This window comes from Onychomys torridus, chromosome 10, assembly GCF_903995425.1.
Source record: "Onychomys torridus chromosome 10, mOncTor1.1, whole genome shotgun sequence".
Classification (NCBI taxonomy): domain Eukaryota; kingdom Metazoa; phylum Chordata; class Mammalia; order Rodentia; family Cricetidae; genus Onychomys; species Onychomys torridus.
Window position 1 is genome coordinate 30,165,684 of NC_050452.1, and position 26,358 is coordinate 30,192,041.

At 47.5% G+C, this 26,358-nt stretch overlaps 1 protein-coding gene across 2 annotated transcripts in view; it reads left to right on the forward strand.

Moving 5' to 3' along the window:
- Nucleotides 1-26,358, forward strand: part of Afap1 (actin filament associated protein 1) — a 112,163-nt gene that overhangs the window by 19,172 nt on the left and 66,633 nt on the right. For both annotated transcript variants that reach the window (XM_036200681.1, XM_036200682.1), the window contains exons 2-3: nt 25,414-25,542; nt 25,888-25,982. In XM_036200681.1, coding sequence (XP_036056574.1) covers nt 25,416-25,542; nt 25,888-25,982 — 222 coding nt within the window. In that variant the 5' untranslated portion in view covers nt 25,414-25,415. The remainder of the gene's footprint in view (nt 1-25,413; nt 25,543-25,887; nt 25,983-26,358) is intronic.

The following is a 26,358-nucleotide window of genomic DNA, read 5'->3' on the forward strand; positions in this document are numbered from 1 at the left end:
GTGAAAGAGCAAGCTAGTAAGCAGCACGCCCCCACAACCTGTGCATCAGCTCTTGTCTCTTGCCCGGAGTGCCTGCCCCGCCCTGACTTCCCCCCATGAAGGACTGTGGTCAGGCCATGTCAGCTGAAATAAACCCTTTGCTCCCCAAGTTGCTTTTGTCACTGTTCTATTACAGCAATGGAAATCCTCACTAAGACACCGTGGAAGTTGAAGAGGTTACCAGTTCTCCTGGATCTGGAGTTACAGATGGTTGTGAGCCTCCTGGTGTGCGTGCTGGGAAGTGAACCTGAGTCCTCTGCAAGAGCAGCACATGCCCTTTAGTATTGAGCCATCTTTCCAGATCTCTCTGTGTGTTTTTGTTTTGTTTCAAATGAGACTCATGTCTGTCCCCCCTCGGGAGAGGACAAAGGACATGGTAGCCAGAGAATTGTTTTCTGCATTTACTTCCTGAACTTGGCAGCCTGCGTTAGGACAAGATAATCTTCAGTGAACCAGAGGCGGGTATTGGTGGTATGCAGATGCACTAAGGCTCCTGGTGTCTGTTAGGAGTGTTCTGATGAGGGCAGTTGAATGGGGGTGGTCTGGAAAGGAGAGGCACAATGTGGCAGCTTATACCCCATGCATCGGAAGTGAAGTCACTATGACTTTTTTTTTTTTTTTTTTAAGGATTACAGCCCTGTATTTCTCTGGGTTGTGCTCAGGAAATTTAATGCCATCATGTGACATCTTTGACCTTTGCTAAGAGCATGTGCACAGGCTAACTAAAGCATTTAATGGTGGAAAACATCTAATTGCTTCACTGTGTGCTAAGTTTGGATGACATTGTGGGAAATAACAAATTTAAGAGACTTGTGAAATGAAGCAATTTTTAATACACCATTCTGCAGAAAGAGACATCAGCTGAGAGAAAAGGCCAAAAATGGCCAATGTGCTGATATGGTGCAAGTCCTGGCTCTTCCTCCCCAGGCTGGACTTGCCCTATCCCCAGATTCTCCATCCTGTTGGCTCAGGACACAGTCTTATCTTATGAATAATGTGGGGCTCACGACTTCTCTGATCCTGGGCTCAGTCAGTTGTACCTTTCCATCCTCAGAGTCCTGAGACAAGCAGCCGCCAACCACAGGGGAAGGGACCCAGGGCCTCTTGTTTATCTGATGAACTCTAAGTGCACCCCATGCTGAAAATGCTCTATAACCATCTACTTCTTATAACATCAAAACCATCAGAAAGATGCTTCTTCTACTGAACCCCTCATTTCTGAGTGAGCACTTGGAGGGATAACACAATGGAAGGAGGTGGGCGTTGGTGTCACCCAGGCTTCTTATAGACCACCATGCTTGGCTACGTGCATAGTTACATGCTACTTTCCTTCGTTGGGGAGGAAAATGCTCTGATCTCATCTCACCCTGTTGCTATTAATGGCAATGGTGATTTCTTACAGACTTTTAAAACCCAAGATCTTATCTCCTGCCCCAAGGAGTTCTGTGAGAAGGACAGGACAGGCTTCCTCCTCCTCCTTTCTACATGGTTTTCCTATGGCTCACAGAAGCTGCCGGCCTAGGGTCCTGGTGGAGCTTGGAATAGGACTGAAATTTGGCCTGAAATTCCTAGGGCCCCGAATTCTTAGAACCCAAACAGGTATTGCTATAAGCCAGTGTTTCTCAACCTTCCTGATGCTGAGAACCCCAACCATAAAATTTTTTTGTTACTACTTCATAACTGTAATTTTGCTACTGTTACCTATCACAATGTAAATACCTGATATGCAGGATATCTGATACATGACCCCTGTGAAAAGGTCATTCGACCAAGGGGTCCGTGACTCCTGTGGGTTGATTACACCTGAGTGATGATGCATCCCTACCCAGTTCTCCCTTGTGAAGTGTGATCTGCTGTAGTCATTTACATTGCTGTAGTGGCTGGCTTGGTCCCACCAAGGTGTGTATGTCATCAGTATGTGCTGTCTTGTGAGTCAGATATGACATTCGACCCAGAAAAACCAAACCAACCAACCAACCAACCAACCAACTAAACCAACCAACCAACCAACCAACCAAACCAAACCAAACCAAACCAACCAACCAACCAACCAACCAACCAACCAAACCAAACCAAGCCAACCAACCAACCAACCAACCAACCAACTAACCAAACCAAACCAACCAACCAACCAACCAACCAAAAAAACCCAGTTAAAGGAATCTTTACATGGGATATTTTATTTTTTAAATATCTTTCCGTTAGTCAATCTGTTTGTCCCTTGCAATTCAATTTCAGCTCAGAAGAGCAGCTGTGTGCACAGAGGGCTTTGGGGCTTGAGCCTCTGAGAAATGAACTTAATTTGTTGTTGTGTGAGTGTGCTTTCCTTCTGGGGTTTTATCAGACCTTCCTTCCAAGTGGAGTAGATGGTTGTATAAAAGTCACACTGTCTTTTTGAAAAGGGTGGCACTAATTTTATGGGATGATCTCTCAAAAGATGACCTGCTAGCATGGTGCTCCAGGCTCCCACCTTAGATTCCTGCCTTGGCAGTCCAGGAGAGAGAGGCCTCTGAGGGCTGTGAACAAAGAGGTTGGGTTCTGGGGGCCTGTGGTTCTAGGTCATTATTCTGAGTCTAGGTTGCCATATCTCCGGATGTTTAGGAGTAAAACTGGAGTGAGGCTAGAGTGCAGAGAAAGGCGGTAACTCCCTGCCTGCCAGTGAGTCACAGGGTCTCCAGGCCCTCTGACTTTGCTGTGCTGTCTTAGGAGAGGTGTTCCAAGAGTCAAAAAGATAATGACTGTGACAGTGCTTTGTACTTTTCAGTATGGAAAATTCCAAACCTGCTTGTGCTTTTGAAGCCTTTTTAGGTGCAATTGAGCCCCACACCTTGATGTTTGAACTGATTTAATGTCACTCTAGGCCGTGAGAACCATACCCTACTGTGATTAGCCTTGTTTTGCAGGTAAGGAGCAGGAGACACAGCAGAGTTAGGCACCTTGCCTAAGGCCATAGAACACTTTGCAAACAATTATGTCTTCATTTATTTTGACCTTTTTGAGACAGAGTGTCATCTGGTCCAGTTTGGCCTCTAACTTGCTAAGAAGCTAAGTCTGGCCTTGATCCTCCTGCCTCTACCTCTCAAGTTCTGGGATCACAGGCACGGTCCACCACACAAGGCCTTCCATTTTATTTGTAATGGACACATGGAAATTATGGGAGCACGTGGAGCAAGGTGACATTGCAGCACGTGTGTCTGATATTCAGACCTGCATGGCCAGCTGGTCTGTCAACACGGACATACCATTTCTTCGTGTTGGGAACATTCAAAGCTTGGCTGTTCTCAAATGCTAAGTTGACTGTTACCAACCCTAGTGTCACAGAACCCTCAAGTGGTAGTTCTGGGGCTCAGACCCAGGCTTCTGGCCCCAGTTGTCTCTACTACTGAAGCAGCCGCCTCCTCACCTAAAATTCCTTCTTCACTGCCGCTCTAAGGCACAGCAGGCCCTTGAGCTCTGGGACCCTTTTGTTTCACCCAGTCTCCAGTCTCCTGTGTCCCCAAGGCCTGACCCCATAAGTTGGCACACAGTAGGCACTGCTGAAAGGCTATGTGAGGGTTTTCCAGCATTGACAACTTACTGTTATTGAACAGAACCCATATGTGTCTGTTTCTTCATTTGACCCTTGCAGCGATGAGACAGGCAGTGTTTTCCTCCCTTTCATGGATAAGATTAACCCCGAGCGTGGATTCACGGTTGGAACTCTGGCTTCTCTACTCCAGCCCCATGCACCTTTACCCTGAACTTTAAGGCTGCCTGAAATCCTGTTTTCTCGTGCAGGTTGTCCGAAGGAAGTACAGGAAGAAAGGGCTGAGGTCTTAGAGCATTGAGGGTTGTAAGGAAGACATGTCCCGCTGACCACTGGAACAGTTGTGATGCCTGCCATAGGCCCCACCCCTGTGTTGTGTGTGTCGGTGAAGGTCCGCCCCCACGGAATCCTAGCCTTTTCCCTTGGATGGTGGAAGCCTCGGTGACAGCTCACAGCTCACCTGTCCTTGTACCTCTTTTCTTCCAGCCCCTGTGACTCTTTGGTTTCTTCTCTGGCATTCTGGTTTGCCTTTTCCCTTTCTGCATTTCTCTGATGTCCTTTATTGCTTTTGAAGATCAGAATTTCATATTTTTCCTGTGCAAAAACCTCTGAGAATTGGCTCACTCTTTCTTAAAGAAGTCCTACTGCGGGAAGGCTGGAAACAGATGAGGTAAAGAAGACAGGGCGCATAGGCACAAGCTGACGTGAGTGCCAGGGTCCCGAGTGGAGTAGTGGAGAGACCTCATGGCAGTGGACCCCCATCAGGGGAGGCCCATGTGTGAGAGGGGCTGCTGGCTGTGTCTGCAAACCTGGATTGGGGACGGTGCCTTATCTGACAGGAGGGAAGGGGTTCCCTGGGCCTCTGCTGACTGTGTAGATAATGTAGTTTTTGCTCACTCTTCTTTCTTTTGGGGAGTCTGCAGTTTTAGTGTGAGCTGCCCCCAGGGAATAACCCTGAGCTCTGAGCCACTGCTGGGCACTGCTGGACTATCTTATATGTGCTGTCACAGTTCATTGCTGGAGAGACTTAGGTGTGTCCTGTGTGATTCCCCTGTGAGAAGATTCTAGAAGTTTGCTCCTGGTTTCCTGAGCATACCCATACCTACCCTCTGCTGATTTTGCATTGAGTCTTTTCATTGTAAAGGAACAGCCTGGATGAGTGTCTATGCTCACCAGGGCTATCTGTAGATCACTGCCCTGGATGGTCTTAGGGACCTGACAAAGACTGCCCCCTCAAGCACACCTGCTTGCTCACTTTGTCTGCTTGCTGGGGTGTTATGCTCTTCTCTTCAGGATGTCTTTACAGTGTGTGTGTGTGTGTGTGTGTGTGTGTGTGTGTGTGTGTGTGTGTTGTACAAGAGCCCTCGAATCTTGTATAGTTATGGTTATAGCTCAGCAACTGGTAGTGGAGAGACAAAGAGAAGAATAGAGGATGTCCAAGATGTTTCCAGGAGGAGAAAAGCTGCCATAAGTGGAGTCTTTGGAGGCAGGTGATGAAGGGATCAGTGGCAGGAAGTGAAGGCAGGAGGAAGCAGTTGGGGTAGAGATAGCTGTGGTCTGTGTCATGGGCCTGGCAGAGCCTGAGCCTGCAGCTATGTCTAGGATACCGTGTTCCCACCAGTGTATTGACCCATGGGCCAGCATGGCCCAGCTTTGACCCCTTCTTTACTTGGGACAGGAAATTGGTGGCTTTGAGAGAGTGTCATCCAGGCAGTGGCCAGCATGGCTCTTCAGCGCAGCACACCCTTCCTTGTGGAGGAATCTGGACGACACAGCCTTACCAAGCGCAGATAACAGTTACTTCTGGATGCTGTAGGGAGACAGCACTGGAATCTGTAGCCATGTGAGTGATGGTAGGATGATGTGGAGCCTCATCTTTCTGCGTTGTCCCGTGACTGAAGGAGGGAGAAGTCAGAGAGCAGAGGAGAGGTCAGGTGTGGATCTTCTTCACTTAGGTATGTGTAATTATTTCTAAATGCACAGAAAAGCTCCCGAGGAAAATCCAGCATGCTGCTAACCTTGCCTGTCTCTGAGGAGGTGGTGGGTAGAGATTATAGGGAAGGGACAGTTTCACTATTGGTATGCTTTTTAATTTTTATTGTTGCTATAGTGTTATTTCATATTAATTACTTTTTAAAGTTTATTTTTATTTGTGTTTTATTTTCACGTATGTGGGAGCTTTGCCTGTGTGTGTGTGTTGGTGCATCACTTGCATCCCTTGTGCCTTCACAGGCTAAGAGATGTCAGATCCTGGGAACTGGAGGTACAGGGAGTTGTGAAGCATCATATAGATGCTGGGAATTGATCCTTGGTCCTCTGAAAGAGCAGCCAGTTCTCTTACCACTGAGCCATCTCTCCAACCCCTGGTGTTCTTTACTTTTATGTTTGGTTAACATGTAATTAAGGGAATATTTGCTTTTGAGTATCTTTCAAAAGATCCTGAGAGGTGGATGACTTCCTTTCTGTATGGGTCTCAGTTTTCTCATCAGTAAATGGGGGATGAAGTGCAGCACTGTCCCAGAATCATAGTGAGCATGAGGAGGATGAAGCTGAGCCCAGCATGGTGAGTGCTAGCCCGGGTGATCATTTCAGCATTGTCAGAGGAACAGAACCCTGACTGTCTTTGTGACTTCACATAGTGTGTCTGCAGTGACTAATCTTGGTGGTCAACTTGACTCATCTGGGAAGAGGGACCCCATGGCTTGTTTGTGAAGCATTTCTGAATTGCTAATTGATGTGGGAGGGTCCAGCCCACTGTGAGCCAGGTAGGCCTGGGGTATATAAGAAAGCAGGCTGAGTGAGCCTCAGGGAGCAAGCCATTGAGCAGTGTTCCTCCATGGCCTCCACTTCAGTTCCTGCCTTGAGCTCCTGCTCTGGCTCCCCTAATGATGGATTGTGATCTGTGACCTGAAATAGACTCTTTCCCACCCAGGGTGCCTTTGGTCATGATGCTCATCACAGTAACAAAAAGCCAGCCAGGACAGCGTCCCTAGACTTGCTCTTGGAAGGGACTTGAATCTCATCTTAACAGTGTGATGGGGAAGGTGTTTGAGGCTTTGCCTTTGCTGCAGATTAGAGCCTCTTTTTGGCCTGATGTCTTGGATGGTGTGTTCAAGTCTCCATTCCTTGTGTCTGCAAAATGAGCTCAGTAGCACTTTTATATTCCTGTGGGGAATTCCGGGATGCGTGACTACATGAAATCTCACTGGACGTGACAGGGCAGACCAACACAGAGCCAGCAAGTGTCTGTCTGCCAAACAAAGGACTCGTCTGTCTTTGTGGGGAGCAAGTTGCTTCCTTCTCCCCGGCTGTCATAGGAATGCAAGGCAGCTTTGTGGCATCCACTGCAGGCTTGGATGGCCTCTCCTGGATTTGGCAGTTGTCATGTACTGCCATCACAGCAGAAGCCAAGTGTAGGCACAGCTTGCCTTGATTTACATTCTCGGGTGTGGGTGCTATTTATAAACAATTAAGAAAAGATGCAGAAGCCTGTTTATGGCAAGCTGGCAAAGTCAGCCAAATCCAGTGAAATCTGTTAGTGCAGTCTGCTCCCGTGCAAGCACAAAGCACTTAAATAAACATGCACACTTGCCTGCATTTAAAGCTTCCTCTTAAAAAAATGACATTCTGTCCTTGGCCAGATGGTTTACGGAGCCTTATCCGAAAAGGGCAGAAATATGCCTATCAGACATCTGAAATCTGAGCTGTCTTAAAACAGGAACTGTGATGTCTCCCCTACCTTTCAGGCTGTTTATGGGGAGTACAAGAGGGAGTGGAGAAAGGTGTCTCCTTACAAAGCCTTCAGGGGTGATCTTTCAGTGCCTTCCTTTTCTTTTAAAAAAGATATATTTATTTTTATTTTAAATTGCGTGTGTGTGTGTGTGTGTGTGTGTGCGCGTGCGCACACACACACACACACACATGCATGAGAGTGTAGGTGCTTGTGAAGGTTGGAGGTGCCAGATCTCCCTTGGCGCTGGGGCTACAGGCGGTTATGATGGGTCAAATGTGGGTGCTAGGAACTGAATTCAGGTCTTCTGCAAGAGCAGTTCACGCAGTTAACCACTGAGCCATCTTTTCTGCCCCATCTTCCCCTTGTAGCCTCTGTTTTCATCCATGTTAACATCCACCACAGCGACAGGGCAGGGACTTTATTGCTGTGTATTTCTCTGTAGCCTTGACCCGCTCCTGGGTTTTGATTGTTCTTTATCCTCAGATATTTCTCAGGCTGGGCAGGGTAGTGCACACTTTTAACCCCAGCCCTCAATTTTAATCCCAGCCCTCAGGAGGCAGAGACAGACAAATTTCTGAGTTTGACACTAGCCTGGTCTAGAGAAACCCTGTCTTGAAAAATAAACAAAAACAAAAAACAAAACAAAACAAAACAAAAGGAAGAAAAGAAAAGAAGAAAGGAAAAGATTTCTCACTATAGAGCCACTGCCTGGCACAGAGAATACTAAATAACCATTTGTTGAAGGATTTTGTGAATGGACTGAAAGAGGCTTGACCTTTCTTCTGTCCCTTCTCGGCAGCTGCTGTCATATGATCAGGGACTGTAGTAAGTTGAGCCCCCTAGGTCACTCTGGGTGGCTGACTCTCCTCAGGTGCTTAGCTGCAAAGTGTGGCTCTAGCCTAGAAATCTGGGGAGAACACCCTCAGAGGGGAAGATGTGGGTCCCATGAGACATGGGAGTCACAGCCCGCAGACACGGGTGGAGGTCTCTGTCCTCATGGAGAAGTGATAGCTAAGGCGTAACTTGGCTATGTGTCACCTGGGTGCAGTTCTACTCTGCTGTGCTGGGATTGCACCCGAGGCCAGGTGATGCTAAGCAGAGGTACTGTACCATGAGCCATGTCCCTGGCCTCTGAAGCTTCTCAGCCACTTGGCTTTTCCCCACACTTCCCTGTCCTTCCTTGTGAATGTGTAGCAGTGAGGGGACACTGTGCTGTGCACCATAGATTCGGAAAGGAAACCTGCCAGCTAGAAATGCCCGCATGTCTTGGGTCTCAAGAAGGCAGCCATTTTCAAGGCCCTTCAACTCCACTTTTCTTGTACATTCCATCGACAGATGAAACACAGAAGGAGTTTTGGAAACGACAGTTTTAGAAAAGGGAGGGAAACCAACCCAGAGCATTAGAGTTTCTGTTTATTCTTGGTCTAGAATCAAGGTACGTTAGGCTCCTGTTTAAGGTACAACTTGAATCTATTAGTCACCATTGTGTGGGCCTTAGAATGACAGATGCAACCCTAGCTCTGTCTCAAGACAGGGCACATTAATTTTAAATTTGCATGAGGAAGAAGCAGATGGTGTGGTGAGTAAGTGGTCAGATGCCTGGTCCTTGATAGCTTTTTCCTTCCACACATCGCCCTGGGAGTTGGGACCAGGAGCCTGCTGAGAACTGATTATCATCCGTCCCCAACCAGCTGGGTTCTCTTTCATGTCTGGCTCAGAAAGATTGCTCTTTTTACAGGCAGTGAAGATGTATTGTTGATTTTCTTGGAATCATGAAAAATTTAATTATTCCACCCCAAATTCTAGAACTAGAGCTGTCCAAAGATGATCCTCTATATTCTTTGTTAAAACTATATTCTTTTTTAAAGCTTTGTTTTCTTTTTAAGTATATAAGCAAATTGAGAGGTCTTTCTTGTGCTCAATTTAGTAGTTTGTAAGTTTAAAATTTTTGTGTGTGTGTGTGTGTGTGTGTGTGTGTGTGTGTGTGTGTGTGTGTGCCTGTGAAAGCCAGAGGAGTATCAGATCCTGGAGCTGCAGTTACAGGCAGTTATAAGCCACCTGATGTGGGTGCTGGGAACCTAACTTGGGTCCTCTGCAAGAGCAGAAGGTGCTCTCAACCAGAGTCATGAATCCACTCCCAGCCAGTGGTTTTTGATGGGAATGAGAGGTGCAGCATCTCTGGGATACTGGGATGTAAGAGGCTGGAGAATGATGGTGCCTGCAAGATTCTGAGCTTTGTGGACATTAGTGTCTCTGTTTATGTTAAGAGTTCAGAATTTGCATCTTTATTGGTGGAGCCTCTCTTAATTGAAGTGCTTGGGGCCAGAGTGCCTCAGAGTATAGCATTTGGTTTTGGATTTTGAAATACTTGCCTCGACTTCACTGGTCAAAGATTCCTCATGCAGAACTCCACAGTGGAGCTGCATGAAAGTTAGAAAATTAGGAATTTGGGGGCATTTCAGATTTCAGAGTTCCAGCCTTCACTGCTCCGGCTGGATCTAGGAAAATGACAGAACTTGGAGGAACGTTCTTGCTCATCCAGTCTAGCTATCCAGGGGCTCATGAAGAGGGCATGTTTGGCTTGCTGCCTGCCCAGGATGAGACATCTCTCCCTGACCTCAGGGTCTCCTCTGGCTGGTGCTGTCTTTTCATCCCCTTCCTACCTCTTCCCTCACACCCAGGCGGCATCATGATGCATGGCTCTAGAAGGGCAGCTCTGAGACTGTGGGATGACAGAGAGAGGCATTTTGGGCGGTTGTACAAATGAGAGCTGGAAATAATGGTCCCAGTGATGGCCTAGTCAGAGTGTTCTGGTGGAAAGCATAGGCATGTGATACAGTTCAATTTAGAGAAGTTGGGGTATAGCGGGCCCCTTAGCTTTATTAAGTTTTACTTGTCCATCTCCCTACTGTGCACACTCTGCCTGTTTCCTTGTTAGCCTGTATACCTTGGGAGCAGGCTTCCAGCACTCTTCCTCAGCAGTAGGCCTCAGACTGCATTCCTCTCAGAAACTATTCTTGGTATAAAGAGAATACTTTCACTATCAAGGGGGAGGGCATTGCTAAGGTCTGGGATGGACTCCCAGCAAAGGAGCCTGACAGCAGCAAGGCTTCAGGCAGGCAAAGCTGTTAACTGATGAAAGCAGAGTTGGGGTCAGGCACGGACTCCCCAGAGGTGCAGGCGGTCTCGGCTTTTGATGCAAGCTACTCCATAGCCCTTTCTCTGCCTGTGACCCATGCTTCTCCTGGCTACCGTGCCACGTGCCCTTGCCATCCACTCCTTTGCTTCAGTGAATCCTTGCATCATCGCCAGCTTATGGCAGCTGGGATGGAAACCACAGCTCCTGTCTTTCCCGGGTTTTCAGTTGTTCATAGGAGTTGGGCTCTGGTCCTTGTTGGTTGAAGGTCTTGTTTCAGAAGCCATTTGTTTGGGGTGTGTACACTTAGTGCTTTTCAGGCTGGCATGGTTAGGGTCAAGTAAAGGGGCCAGTGGCAGTTGGTGACAGCTGTCTTCTTCATGTGGAGAGTGCCCCTGTGTTGCAGCCCTCACCACCCCCCTCTCGAGCTGGTTCATTTTCCTGGAATCTGCACATTCCATCTTTCTTTGGTATCCTTGGCCATTTTAACACTTAGTTTCGGGCTCTGAAAAAGAATGAACATTTTGGAGAGGAAAAGACCATTTGCCAATAACCAGTTGTCCTGGGGAGCAGAGTGGGTGCATTCTGGATATGTGGCTGTTATCTCGTGCTTCTCCCTGGTTGCAGGTTTTCATGGCTTAGTGATAACTGGAGTCACTGAGAATGTTATTCTTGCAAGATTTATTCAGTGTTACTTTGTTAGAGACAGCTAAGTTTCCAGCCAAATGGATTTGTGGGGCTATCACTACTGTCTGGTCTGAAGGGAGTCTTGTGAGTGTGAAGACCATGCCAATCATTGAGAGTGAAAAACATATCTGAGGGTTGTTTTTTTTTTTTTTTTTTTGCCATGCCATTTATTATTTATTTGGTTTTTTGAGACAGTGTTTCTCCATGTAGCCTTTTGCCATGTTGTCTGTCTGTCTGTCTGTCTGTCTACCTATCTGGTTTTTTGAGACATGGTTTTTTCATATAGCTCTGTTTGTCCCAGAACTCGTTCTGTCAACTAGGCTGGCCTCAACCTCACAGAGATCCCCCTGCCTCTGCCTCTCGAGTGCTGGAATTGAAGATGTGTACCACCACCGCCCAGTTTGCCATGTTCGTTATTAGTCAAAGAGGTAATGATGCATTCTTGAGCTTGGCTCTTCCAGGCATGCTCCCTTTGCTTTCTCTTAAGTGCCCAGTCACTACCAATTGACTGGTGTTTTGGGCTGGTTGACACCTATTTGCCAACTTGCTTCAAGCCTGTCATCCACCTACCACTTGCTGCCAATACTCAGTTTGCTAGGCCCGGTTACCTTCTGCAGTCTGTTCTTAGATCCTGTAGGGCTCCAGAAGGGTGAGCAGAAGCCACCACACACTGGGGTTTCAGAAGAGGCAGAGGCTCATTAGTTGGCAAGCCATTGTTAATGATGAGGTCTTGTGCTGTAGGATGAAGACCTTTTTGATGTCTGTTCTTCTTGGAAAAAGATAAGTTTTGTTCCTGTCCTTTCCCAACAGGAAAATTTCAGTTTGCTGTAGGGTTTCTGTGATAGATAATTGATTGGTGAAATGTCATCCCCTACTCAGACACTAGTTATCAGGTGGTACATGTGAGCCTATCTTAGTGTGACCATGCTCAGCTCTGGAGTGACCCTCATGGGACATCCAGTCCAGGGAAGGCATATATACACTCTGGGAAATTCCGTGAGGGCATTAGTGGGGAGCCTCCCAGGTGCAAATCTTGACTCATGCCTCCCAGGCCAGGGAGGTTCACATCTTCTCAGCATGCTCTACCCCAGCATCAAAGTACTCTAATTGTTTCCTGGCAAGTCTCCATTTATGTGTATTTTATTATTGTGAAATTGAGATTATACAAAGGACAGTGGGGGATATATCCTCCTTATATATCCTTAAAATGTGTGTGTATATCCTCATATTGCTAACACTGTCAAGCCTTGACCCTCTATAGAATTTCCTCAGCTCACAGTATTGTGGCTGAGAGTTGGTGATCAGGTGGCCTTGATTTCTCAGTAAATGGCATCATGGAAACATGTAGGATAAGCTGGATGAGACAGGAAGCCAGGGGAAGGCCATGGAAGAGCCAGAAATGACCTTCTTCTGGGCTCCACTTCATAAAGATTTACTCAGACATGCAGAGGACAGAGCTCCCAACACATGAGCCCCTGTGGCCACCCTTGAAACTTACCCAAACTATAGAAGGCAAAGACTTCTTAGTGTTTCATAACAAAAAAAAAAAAAAAAAAAAGGATGGTCTTAATGGGGAGAGTCCCTGGCCAAGAGAATAGGATGGTTTATGAAGAGGGATGGTGGGTTTCCCCCTTTGTTTATTTTGAAATACTTAGGCATTTGGAAAATATCTTGAAAGGAGTACAAAGGATTTTTGTTTGCCCTTCACCCGGGGTCCCCAAATATGGCCCTTTCTCTCTGTGTGTGTTTTCTTAGGTGTTTGAGTGTGAAGCCAGAGTTCAGAGGTGGGAGAAAAGGAGGACATTTGCAAGAGTGACCTGAGTGGAGGGGGGAGGGAGGAAGGGACACAGAGAGAGGGAGGGAGGGAGAACCGTGGGCTAGCTTAGGGCAGTGTGAGGGAGCAGACGTGACTGCATTTGGAAGGAGAGCCTAGGAAGAAGAGACTTGTTTCTGGGTTGGGTGATAGGTAGATAATGGCCAGAGCTGCCCTAGCTCTGCTTAGCCTCTGTGAAGTTAAGCCCCGGTCACTGTCTGACTTCCTGCTCTGAGTAACCAGGCATAGGTATCTTGCTGGAAAGCCCGGTTTTCCCTCTAGTTCCTAAGCCCTTGGAGGCCTGATTTCTGTAATGCTTTCTCACTGCCCTAGGCTGCCCAGGGTGTCTCACACCTGTGATTAGTCATTGCCACAGCATCCCACAGTGCTTCTGAGTTCTTCACAGAAGGCAATAGCAGCTGGAATCCAGGGCAGGGGTCTAAACTGAGTCAAACATCTGGGAAGAACCATTGTGTAGATGGTATTGAACGCACATGTGTGTGTGTGTGTGTGTGTGTGTGTGTGTGTGTGTGCATGTGTGTGTGTGCGTGTGTGCATGTGTGTGTGTGTGTGTGTGCATGTGTGTGTGTGTGCATGTGTGTGTGTGTGTGCATGTGTGTGTGTGTGTGTGTGTGTGTGTGTTGCATCTATATTTGTAATATGTATAAAATTCCTGATGTTCCTACCACGGTCGAGTCTGGATACTTTGTGAAGTTTCCTTACTGTCTTATGAAGTGGTGCTGTCTTCTCATCGCAATTCATTCCTGTTAAAAAGGAGCCATGTGTTTGGAGGAGCAGCTCCCTTGTAAAGCACACGGGAGACTCATGTGGGTTCCGAGGGGTGGCAAGAGCAATGGTGTGGTGAACACTGGCGGCCATGGAGGGGGCAGGCTGCATATTACCTGTCTTTAATCTTTCCACCTGCTCTTTGCGTGGAGAGGAACCCGTGATAAACAACTTTGGTGTAGAGGATCCTACCATAATGAAAGTAGCAGTTGCCAGGATTTGCTGAAGATCTAGTCTGTGTCAAAGACTGTGCCAAGCTCTACACATAGGACATTTAACAAAATAACATCTCAGCCAAGCCTCTGGCCTCCCCAGCTTTACAGAGTACTGTTCAAGGCTACATCCACAGAGCTGTAAGCAGAACTTCCAGAGCCGGGCTTTCACATCCCAGAGGAACCTGGCTCTCACCCATCCTGTGAGTGTAGCAGCTCCAGTCCCTGAAGCGCAGCCCATGAGACAAGCCTTGCCTCTAATTTGCTTCCATTAACACCCTGGCATATGTTACCCAGAGCGAGGTGCCCACCGCCCTGCCTCCTGTTCCCACATGCTCAGGGGGGAAAACCATCTGCTTGGGGATCCAGGAGGAGAGACAGATGCCAGCTTTCAGCCTCCACTCCCTCGAGAGCCATGGCCCTTCCTCCTTGGAGCTTTAAGGCTGTGTCAGCCTGCCGTTGGGGCCCCAGGCTTTCCCTTCTAGCTGTCAGAAGAGACTTGATGACATAGCCCCTGGCCCCAGCACCTTCTGAGGACTGGATGAGAGGAGCCAGCAGGGTGTAGAAGCTCAGCTGCAGGCTCTGTGACAGCTGTACTGCAGGGGCCAGTGAGAAAGGTTCTGAGACTCCTGAGGACCCACTTCCTGTAAAGGCCTAGGGCAGCGCTTTGAGAAAGCCACCATATGCCCTGGCCGGGCTTCCCAGGGCCTCTCCGGACTGTAGTTCTCTCTGCTTCTGTGCTACCTTCCCAGTGCTTCCACGGTGTTTGAATAGTGTGCTTTGCCTTGGGCTTCAGGCCTTCCTTTTTGGAGTTTATGTCCAGGAACCCAGAGCAGATGTAGGGGAGCTTTGGTGTGTAGGCTCTTTTCCTGGTTTTCAAACGACCTAGCCGGCCTGAGGCTGGTGGAATATTCTGATGGGTGGAATGGAGTGGGAGGTGGCACTCTGAAGGTCCCTTATCTCCTGCAGCAGGTCTGCCCTACTCAGGGGTCATGCTGCCTATGACTTTGCCTTGGCTTTCCTACAGTGGAAGTGTGATTGAGCCTGCACAGGACTTGGGAGGCAGCTGGTGTTTTCCCAACATGATCCAATGTCATTTTCCTGATAGAAAAGGGATGCCAGGCCCATTGTGTTCCTCTGCCCTGTCCCTACAGGGATATAGAGTGTGAGTAGTCCTTTATCTATTGCTGGCCTTTCCACCCTTAAATATGCCTCAGACTGATGTGGAACAATGCAAAGAGGTGTGAACTAATCAGATATACCAGAGAAAACCCATGTGTCCCGCCACCTCCTGTGGTATGACTGGCAGGCCTTGTGACCCCTTGACACATTTGTTTTCTTGTGTTATGGAAAGTGTCTGTGACATAATGTGGAGGCCTTCCTGGATTATGATTGTGCCTTCTCTCCTTCTGCCAACTGGGGAGCACTGTGAGACCCTCCTCCACCTTCTCCTTGACTGGAAGGCTGGCTGGGGTGGGTGCAGGAAATGTGGCAGGAAATAGTCTAGGGAGTTTCAGGCGACAGAGGCTTGCTTAGCAGGAAGCCTGCTGTCTCAGGATTCTGGAAGATTCTGCTTTCACTGTATCCCTCACATCCTATGTTGTAGTTTTTGTAAATTGTACTTTTATTCATTTATTTTATGTGCATGTGAGTGGCAGGGGTGTGTGTACTGCATATGTATGTGGAGTACAGGACAGTTTGCAGGAGTTAGTTTTCTCCCTCCACATTTGGGCCCTGGGGATGAAACTTGAGTCATTAAGCTTGGTAACAGATGCCTATACTCACTGAGCCATCTCAACTCAAAGTTGTAGTTTTAAGAACTTAATTAGAGTAGGCTTTTTATTTAATAAAGTGGTGGCAAGTCACATGATCATGTTGGAACTGGCTAACTGTCTGGAGGTCCTCATGGCTCTGGATGTCTCCCTTGGAGATGGCAGAAGGTCTGTGGAAGCTGCCAGCCAACGTCCCTCCTGCATAGAGCCTGCTGTCCCCGTGGTCAGGTGGTGCCAGCTGTAGTGTGGGTTTAGTACAGGGGCTGTGTGTGGCACAGGCTTGCAGGGTACATGATTGCTCATTTCTTTCTCCTGAGTGGCTTTCAGTGTGATTGTTCCTTTGTTTAGAGATGGTACCAGGGCCATTGTGCCCATGTGCCCTGTCACTGCAGGAATATAGAGTGTGAGCAATTCATTACGCCAGGGTGTTGAACCTTGTGCCCTTGAACCTGCCTTTCATCTCTAGGCTTTAGTGTCTGCTTGGTTACAACCATAGCGTGGTGTATAGGACACACCTCCTGCTTGTCCCTGTGACTTAGAAGCATTGTCAAGCTTCCATAGAAGGAAGTGAGTCAATGGGATTCGAGAGGACCACAAAGGACGTCATACTCTAGCACCTGACCTCTGTACCATACAGCATGCCCAGGGCTAGGCAGTTATTCCTCTCTCCAAATGCTGTGCCCCATGGACCAACGCTTGTGCATTCCTGACCATCTCCCCGTCCTGGCCAGCTGTACTTCATCAGGATCTTGGAATCTTTGGATGAAGACAGAACTGGTTTGACCTGATGACTCCTGTTCTTTCGATCTGTGTGTCGCCTCTCTAAACTTCGTGTTCCTCACCAGCCAGATGAGAAAGTCCTCTGATTATTGTTTTATTTGGCTCCAGGTTTTCCTTTGTGTTTGAGTGTCTGTTTTCTCACTCCCTCTGCTTGGAAGAACCCCATTTCCGAGTGCCAGGCCCTGAGTGGTGGTGAGGAGGGGCCCTTGCTTCCCTGATGCCTGTGGTAGAGCCTGCCTTCCTCCTGTGGGAAGCCAACCCCCTATCCCTGCTTCTGATCCTTTTATTGCTGCCAGCCAGTAGTCTTTTCTTAAAATTATATTTATGCAGATCTAATTTTACCAGATAAAACAGTGTTTCCTGTTTAACCTGGTTACCTTGACCTGTTGAGTTTCTCCAGATCTTTCCTACTGTGACTCACAGAGCCTCAGTCTGTGAGTTCAGAACTCATCTCCAGCCCTGGGGTCACATGGCCAAATTCCCTACACCCTGATCTGGAGCAGCCCTGATCGGCTTTGTGGCCAGGCACAATGGCTGGTTGCTGGGATTTCATTTTATGGATGGGTGTTCCCTTCATGTAGCTCTTTTGATAGATTTACCTGGGTTTGTTGTTTGTTTTCTTTCTTTTTCTTTCTCTTTCTTTCTTTCTTTCTTTCTTTCTTTCTCTCTCTCTCTCTTCTCTCTCTCTCTCTCTTTCTTTCTTTCCTTTCTTTCGTTAGTTAGTTAGTGGTTTTTTGAGACAGAGTTTCTCTGTGTAGCCTTGGCTGTCCTGGAACTCACTCTGTAGACCATGCTGGCCTTGAACTCACAGAGATCTGCCTGCTTCTGCCTCTGCCAAGTGCTGGGAGTAAAGAAATGCACCACCACTGCCTGGCTTATTTACCTGAGTTTTATGTGTGTGTGCTTTGTTTCTTTTTATTGCTGAGGGTAATTCTGGACTGAACACAGTGTAACATGTTTACGCCTGGCCTTGGGCCTTGTTAAATGGTCTTTTAGGTTGGGCTTGGTTTTGGTTGTTTTGAATAAAGTTGCCAACATTCTTGTGTGGATGTGTGCAGTTATGTGTCTTGTGTGAATCCCTGGGCACGGGTTCCTGGGCACATGGTGGGGGCATCTTTAACCCTAGGATGCTGTCACACTGTCCTCTGAGAGTTAGGAGTGGACTAAGGCTCCTGTTCCCCTCCAACTGGGGAAATGTGTTTCTGTCATTTAATCTTTAGCCAGCTGGTGTAGGAAAGCCATGGTGGTTTGTTTTGTGCATTTGTGACGAGGGACTATAGCGCCTTCCTGCACATTCAGGGGCCATTTGCAACTTTCATGGAAAAATGTCATAACTCCTTGGCCTGCTCATTACTGGGCTGTTTGCCTTTGTACGTTCTTGGTGTTCAGTGTAGTGGCAGAAACACTTTATCAGACACATCTCTTCTATGTAGTCTCTGTTTAAAAAAGTAATCTTTTTCGAAAGTTCTGGTTTTTAAACATATATTGGTACTTTTGGTGTTCTTGAAATCTGAGGCTACCCTAAAATTCTAAATGTGTTCTCCTAGGTCTTTTGTTTCCCTCTTTAGTCTTTGCTGAGTTTATATTTTATGTGCTTAGATGTGAGAGTTTGTGGAGGCTTTGTTATGATTGACAGGGTTCACTAGAAGAGATCTGGATTCCCTGACATGCTATGGTCCACACTGCCTGTTTCCACTAGCTTGTCTGTCAGAAAATCAGCCCCATGAGGTTGTTACTGATGCCCTCCCCATCTTGCCTGGGCTCACTGCCTAGTCTGTTATGTTCTTTCTTTGCTGATACTGGAAAGATGGGGGCTCAGGACACACTGGCTAGTGACCATGCCAGATTAGACCTGACCTCATTGAAGCTGTGGGAGAGAGGCTACCAGAGATCCTTGATGGATCTGAGTGATTTGATTTGAAGCTCATGGTGCACTTAGGAGACTCATCGTATAAATACTTTGTGATAAACAACTTAATTCTTATGATCAAAAACTTTGTTTTTGGAAATTCAAAATTTTTTCATTAAAGCAAAGTTTTCCTGAAATTAATAACTGTTTTTTAATGTATGGGAACAAATAGTATAATAAAAAATCCAATTGTAACAGTGCTAGCCAAAGATGACACAGGCCATTCTGTATCTAAGAAGCTAGGGAAGCTGGGGTGTTGCCAGACAGGGTACGCACACGCGATATCCCCAGCAACTGTGCAGAATGGAGCCATGCCCGTTGAAGTAGAATAGCCAGCCTGCTTGTCACAGCTCCCCATCAACAGTCCCTCCTGCATATGACCACCATCCCATTTCTGTCTCAGTTGGTTTTGGTTTTGTTTGAATATTTTGCAACACTATGTAGGTGGCTTTTTTCAAACTTGATTCATTTACCTTAGGTAATTACAGAAAAAAAGAAAAGAAAGGAAAAAAGAGATTAAGATCAAAAGGTCTTTAAAAAATGACTGAGAACTGCTGGCTAGATGCTTTTTGTTTTGTGTTTATGATGCTAGATGTTGAACCCAGGGCCTCCAGCATGCAAGAGAAGCCCTCTGCCACTGATCTGAAGCCTGGCCCACTTGCTTTTTCATAGTAATCACAGTTATGGTTCTGTGTGTGTGTGTGTGTGTGTGTGTGTGTGTGTGTGTGCGCGCGCATGCGCTGCTTGCTTGTTTCTTCACTTGAGTGTATGGGATTGTATACTGTCCACCCTGCCCTTGGTACCCAGATATCTCTGCAATGAGTTTCTAGTTCTGTAATGTTTGAACATTCTTACAATGACTGGAGCGTAACCATTTCCTTCCCATGCTGTGGAGATGGCTTATGGTTAAAGCGCTTGCCCCACAGATGTGAGGACCTGAGTTTGGATCCCTAGAATCCATGTAAAGTCTGGAGGATGTGGCAGCCACCTTTAATTCTAGCCTGGGAAGGCAGAGAAGGGGTTCCCAGAGTAAAATGCTAGTGAGACTAGCTGTTAGGTAAGATCCTGATTTGATTGACAGACCCTGCCTCAATGAATAAGGCAGAAGAGAGATGAAGGATGAGACTGGACATCACTCTCCATGTGTGCCCACGTACATGCAAGCATGCACACACATGAAAGGGAAAGAGGAAAGGCAGCATAGCACCCCTCCCTCTGTCCTTACATTACTATCAGTAGACATCTCTCCCCTCACCTGACTGTACCTATTTGAATTCCAGCCTTTCTCCATCGCGGCTCAGCTTCAGTCCTTATTCTCAAATTATCTTTTCAAAATGGAGAGAAATCAAGACCACTTTTAAAAAAGTCCTTTACCATGCCTGTTCCTGGTGCTAAGGTTCCCTGTGTTCTGTGTGGCTCTGGATTGTGGGAGCATGGATGCCTAGGATTGGAACTTGCTGGTCTTTATATTTTGAATACAACCTTGTGAGCATTGTGTTAGACAACTAGTTAATTAAATTGAAGTGAATTAAACTGGACAGGTGTGAGGTGGCGATACCATGCTTCCTGTGTCATGTCTGCACTCCACTGAGTGACCTGTGAGCTTCATGTGACTCTTCATATGACTAAGAAAGTCCTGCCCTGTGGCGCTGTGAGGTGACTTGCACTATGATCATCACATCCAGATCCTGGCTGCCTTAGCTTTCAACAAACCAATGGAAGGGTATTTTCTCTTAGTAGGACTTCCTTGGATTAATCCAATTTTAAGTAACATAATACTTTCCTGGAAAGGATGGGTTCTGGGGATTTTCACACCAGTCCTTGGGAACTTCTCCTGACCTGGATCTAAGGCACTTGGCAAGGATGATACCCAGAACCATGACCATGCTCCTACAAATAGACTTTCTTCCCAACATGGATGAATATTCCTAAGATTCTTGTAGCATCTGCCTGAGGCTCAGGAAATTGTCGAGGGTTCTGTTCACACAGGAGCTAAGGACAGCTTCAGGTTATGTTCTCACCAGTGTCTGGGCTGAGGATCTGATTTATAGTCCCCAGGATCTTCCCAGCAGCGTGGCTGGGCAGCTGGTCGTTCAGATTCCGACATCACAGATTGGAAGACTGAAAAGAAGAAGTTTAGTGACTCTCATCCACAGTCACCCAGACACTCAGACGGTGGCCATCTCGATTATTAAAGACCATCAGGTGCTGTCCTCTGGCTGAGGGGAACTAAAAGCTCAGCTGCTGCTTCTGGGAGCTCAAGGCCAACCTGGAAGCAGCAGCCTCCTTAGATTATCTGCCGAGGCCTGGGGAAATGTTTGGAAGAAGCTGCTGGAGGAGACCGAACTGTAACCCTATAAGGGAAAATATGCATGGCCACACTCGGGTGGTGGCTGCTTTTCTTCCCTGCCACTGGAGTGCTGGGTCCCTTCAGCGCACGCCTGAGAACATGCTCCAGCAGATGAGGCCCTGCCAGGTGTGGAACTGCCCAAGGAAAGGGCCATGTCCCAGATGGCCTCCTGCCATGCTTTCCTTCAGTTCTAAAGATGTCACAGAAGACACAGTTACTATTCAGGGACAGCATTTTTTTCCTTTGCAATTTTCTCTTTAAGACACAGCTCAGGGATCCTGCCTGTTAAAGAGACTAGAAATTCACCAATGAATTGACTTAGCACACAGAGCAGGTACCCACCCGTCAGGCATCATGCTAGACATTCCTGCTGAGAGACACAAAGTGGTTCCTGGCTGCAAATTGCCTCCTGCCTGGGGGAAGAGACCAACTATGAGCCCCTGGGTACAGCGTCAAGTAGAATGGAATGAGGGTGTTTCTGGGGGATTTCTTTGTGGGAAGGTTAGCAGTCCTTGATCCCAGTCTGTGTTCAGTGACTACCATTCCATCCAGCATAGGGTGTTGGGTTTCTGGGCTGGAGTGTCCAACAAAGGAAGAGCTCCCTGTGCAGAGAGTTCCTTCTCAGCCTGTGCTGCAGGCCAGTCACCTGCTGTTTTTAATCTCATTTCTGCCACCTGTTTCAGAGAGGATAAGATCATGAAGGTCCCATGAGGAAAGAACTTGAAAAATGCTCAGGTTTTAGGAGGCCACTAGTTAGTGTGTGTGCAGTCCTCTGGCCAGGGTCCAGCAGGAAGAGTGGACTGCATCCTTGAGCAAGGCTTTCAGTCAGTCCTCTAAGGGAAACACTTTCAACTGAAGAATTAATTGCTCAGATCACATTGGCCCTTGATGTGTCTATGAGGCATTTCCTTAATTGCTAATTGAGGTGGGAGGCCCAGCCCACCATGGCAGGTGCTGTTCCCAGGTAGGGCTATGTAAACAAGGTGGGAGTTGCCATAGCTAGGAGGGTGAACCTGGGCTGTATAAGAAAGTTAGCTGAGTAAGCCAGAGGGAGCAAGCCAGTAAGCAGTGTTGCTCCATGGTCTCTGCTTCTGTTCTTGCCTGGGCTTCCCTTGGTGATGGACTGGACTGGCATAAAATGAAATAAATCCTTTCCTCCCAAGATGCTTTCAGTTATCGTGTTTATCACAACAGTAGAAAGCAAGCCGGGACTGGTGAATTGGACATCTTTCCAATAGACTACATCTTTCCAGTAGACTCTGTCCTGAAGAAGGCTTTGCAAAGTGCTGAGCAAAGCTCAGCTGGAAGGTTGGTCTTAAAGGATGTGACTGTAGAGCTAACCCTTCAGTGTTGCGGTGATGGAGTTCTTTGTTATCTCAGAAGAGTTAATGTCTCTTATGCAGAGAGCAGAATTCAGTATGAAGGGAGAGCTGCAAGGGCTACTCCCCAGTCTGCCTGCTGCAACTCCTGGGTGGGCTCCTGTTTTTACCTGAGTGCCTTTGGCCAGGACTCTCTCCTCCCATCTCTAGATGGTGAGGCAGTGCCTGTCTCAGGGCTGAAGCAGGGGCCTCCAGCAAGCATGGGCACACTCATCCCCTTGGCCCCCTAGAACCATTGTCTTTCCTAGTGAGCCAGGCAGGCCATGTGCTCTGGTGGTCAGGTGTTTAGCATCTGTGTTCTGAGAGGGGCCTTCTTGGTGTTTGCCCAGGAGTTACCCGAATCATTCACACTTCTCACTGTTATGCACAGATGGCTTCTCCAGGTCACAGTGGGATTCTTGCTTCAGCCATGCCCCCTGACTCTTCTAGCCCCGTCTCCCTTCGCCAGGAGACATGACTGTTGTCCCTGTAAAGTACTGTGCCCCTCATCCCTGGTGTTTTATAGATGATCCAGACATACCAAGTATTTACTGTGAACTGAACAAGATGCCAAGTGCCCTCACAGTGACTGGGGTAGGCACAGTTTGCCTTCCTATAAGAGCTATCAGTGAATGTCCTATGTCATTCTAAGTGACATTCCAGTGCTTTCTGTGTGGATTGTGCTTTAGGTTTCTAGAGGTAAGCAAAGAATAAACTGGTTCTTACCAGCCGATGAGGCTTTGCCCACTGTGCTGTGTCATTGGTCCATAGCTAAGAGTTTGAAGATATTTGTTAATTTATTAAACACCAGTCAGCATCACATAGTAACACATTAGATAGGTTTGGGAAACATATCTCCATTTACCAGAACAAGACAAGTAGAGACATTGCTCACTGCTTTTGCTGGCGTGTTTGACATCAGGCTCAGTGGAAGACTATAGCATGAATCTTAAAGAGTCTTATTAATAAAATCAAACCTGAGGCCAGTTATTGGGGTGATTGCTGGAAGATCAGAGGCACAGAACAAGCCACAGCTATGTCACCTCCCCAGTTCCTCAGGTGATCCTGTTTCCTCAGGCTGGAAGCTTCTGAGTCCTCCATGTGAATCTCAGCTGAACTGTGTTGCTCCAAAGCCTGAACGCTTAACCAACCAAATGCTTAACTAACTACATGCTTTTTCCTTTAGTTCCTGGTCCTCACGCCTTATATACCTTTCTCTTTCTGCCCCCACTCCCTGGGATTAAAGGTTGGGTTTCTGGGGTTATAGGCGTGGGTCACCACGCTTAGCTGTTTCTAAAGTGGCCTTGAACTCAGAGATCCGGCTAGCTCTGCCTCCCAAGTGCTGGGATTAAAGGCGTGCACCACCACTGCCCAACTTCTGTTATGGCTTACTCTTCCCATTTTCTAGCCACCATTTTTGGCTTTGTTCTAGTGGCTGTCTGTTCTCTGACCCCAGATATGTTTATTTTGGGGAACACACAATATTTCAGGGAACACAATACCCACCACAGAAGACAACTGAGTTCTCATCTATATCCAGACTGAGGGGAAGATGCCTTTAAGGTGGAAGTGCCCTCAATTGGCTAGATAGCCAGGCAAGAGGGTTTTCAGTGGCCTTTATAGAAAATGGTGACTGCTGTTTTTGCACTAGAAGCTTGGGGTCTGTATTTCTGATTCTATCTGGCTCTAGAAGACAGGAGACACTGTCAGGTCATTTTGCATTTCAGGTGGTCCGTCGCCCACACTTGCTATACAGTACCTGAGCTGCACAGATCTTTCACTGTGGACAGGTGACATTGTGTGGCACCCAAATGTAATGTTTTTCAGAATCACTCTGACCTTGTGAGAAAAGCAGTCTCGGGGGCTGTCGCATTCACAGTGGCTGACATAGACTCCAAAACTCTTAATGGGACCTCAAAAAGGCCATTGGAAAAAAAATAATAAAACAAAACTACCAGCTGTTTCTTTAGAAGTAATGAGTGCAGTTATCTTGTTTCTGAGATGTGTCTGGGAAGTGCTGAATGCGTAGGTCTGGGGTGTGGCTCAGTGCAGGCCTAGAACACAGGTGGCTCTGGCTAGGGCCTGAGAAAAAAAGGAAGTGTGAATGAACAGTTGTAGCTGGCCTGTTACTCATTCCAGTTAGGTGACACAGGGGCTCCAGCTCTGTAGCGTCTTCTCCAGACCAGCAGGCTGCCACCTGCAGAGGGGCTTGCTGAGCTACAGTGGGGAAGGGCCAGTCCCAAGGGTTGAGACTTGATACAAGCAATGGCTTTTACTACCAGAGTAGTGTCAAGAATGTTTCAGGGGTGCTCTTCAGGGAGAGTGGTTCTCAGCTGTGAAGAACACCAGGCCACTAATGAGGCTAGGTGCCAGTGCTTGAGGCTGGGTACCGGTACTTGCAGCTTGGTGTCAGTACTTGAGGCTAGGTGCCAGTGCTTGAGGCTAGGTGCTAGTACTTGAAGCTTAGTGTCAGTACTTGAGGCTAGGTGCCAGCATTTGAAGTTTAATGTCAGTACTTGAGGCTAGGTGCCAGTTCTTGAAGCTTTGTGCCATCACTCGAGGCTAGGTGCCAGTGCTTGACATGTGTGCATGCATGCAGTTTCACCCTTGTATTTATCTGCCCCATCATTGCAGCATTAGGAAGACAGGGTTTCACTGTTGTGAAACTGTTGTGGACCTGCCAACCCTGCAAAGGGTTTTGGACTGCCCTAGAGCACACATAATCAGTTAGAAGTTGCTGATACAACCCTGCATTCCAGTCTTGTGCAAAATGTCAATGTCTGCCATCATTTTAGTGTGAAGGACATGGGGGCAGGGAGTCAGCACTTGAACTTTCGCTGCCCTGACACCTGGTATCCTTGCTGCAGTGTGTATGGCATTTCTGTTGTTCTGGTGATGGAGGCGGCTCAGAAGAGCAAGTGGGGGCTGTGTTTTGTAACCTGTGTGCTGATGGCTATTTGAAAACTGGTGTTTTGAACACTGATCTCTTTCTGGACCCTGAAATTCAGCATCATACACTGACATGGAATAATGTCTACTCTGGGGCTGTTCCATCTGTTGACTTTGGCTCTGGCTCTTCTCCAGTTGAGCTTTGCTGCCTTGAAGTGAGGGTGAAGGAGTCATGAGAGTGTGGGGAGGATCATGAGTCTGCACTGCGTCTGGCTTAGCAAGCTCACTGTGTAAGAATGTAGAACACTTAAATCATCCGGTCATCAGATTGAATGTGAGCCGTTGGGGAGAAGCTCACACTCCATATAACACCTGCAAACCCTCAGTCTAATGGCCCCTTCCTCCTCTCTACTTTCTTTCCAGCAATGGAAGAGTTAATAGTCGAACTTCGTCTCTTCCTGGAGCTCCTGGACCATGAGTACCTCACATCAACTGTCAGAGAGAAAAAGGCAGTGCTCACCAACATCCTGCTGCGAATGCAGTCATCCAAGAGTGAGTCTCATAGGCCACGGGGCGTCCTTGGTCCAGATTCCTAGGCTTCCGAACCCTCTTTATTTAATTCTACCATATTTCTAAGCTGTATTCATTTGTTCTCATCCAATATATCCTCTGACACTATCCCCTTCATGAATTCTTCTGCAGCTCCTCTTCCTCACTGTCTGGTCTGGTCTTAGGTAGACCCTTCACAGTTCAGTGGAGAGGCATGATGCCCCCTTGCAGGATTGCTGTAAACCATCAGAGAGTAAATATTTGCACTGTTCTCTAGAGGGCTCAGGAAAGGCGACTGCTGGTGTCCTCCTCCTCACCCGCATCTGTGGTTTCGGTTAATCTTTCCAGGCTTTGAAGTGAAGGACCATGCTCAGAAGGCAGAGGCCAACAGCCTGCCGGCACCCCCACAGATGCCTCTGCCTGAGATCCCTCAGCCATGGCTGGTAAGTTGACATCTACCCACCCATCCACACTGCCTCTGCAGGCCTGGGCTGCTCATGTGCCTGTCAGGCCCGTGATGGAAGCCAGAGGGCGAAAGGCTTCTCTGTGCCTGAGGTGCTCTTGGGAGTGTGTTCCAGGGGCCCGAGGCTGCTGATAACAGAAGGAGCTGTGTTTCTTTGTAGAGTCCTGGAAACACAGGTTCTTAGAAATCTGTTAAGATAGATGAAGGGGAATCAGAAGATGGAGCAGGCAGAATTATGTCTGCAGAGCCCAAGGATGCCACCCTCTTTTTGAGTGACCTCTGACCTTCATTGCTGTGTTCCAGGCTGAAATCTTGTGTTTTTTTTTTTCCCCAAGAAAGAAAAATGTGCACATTCC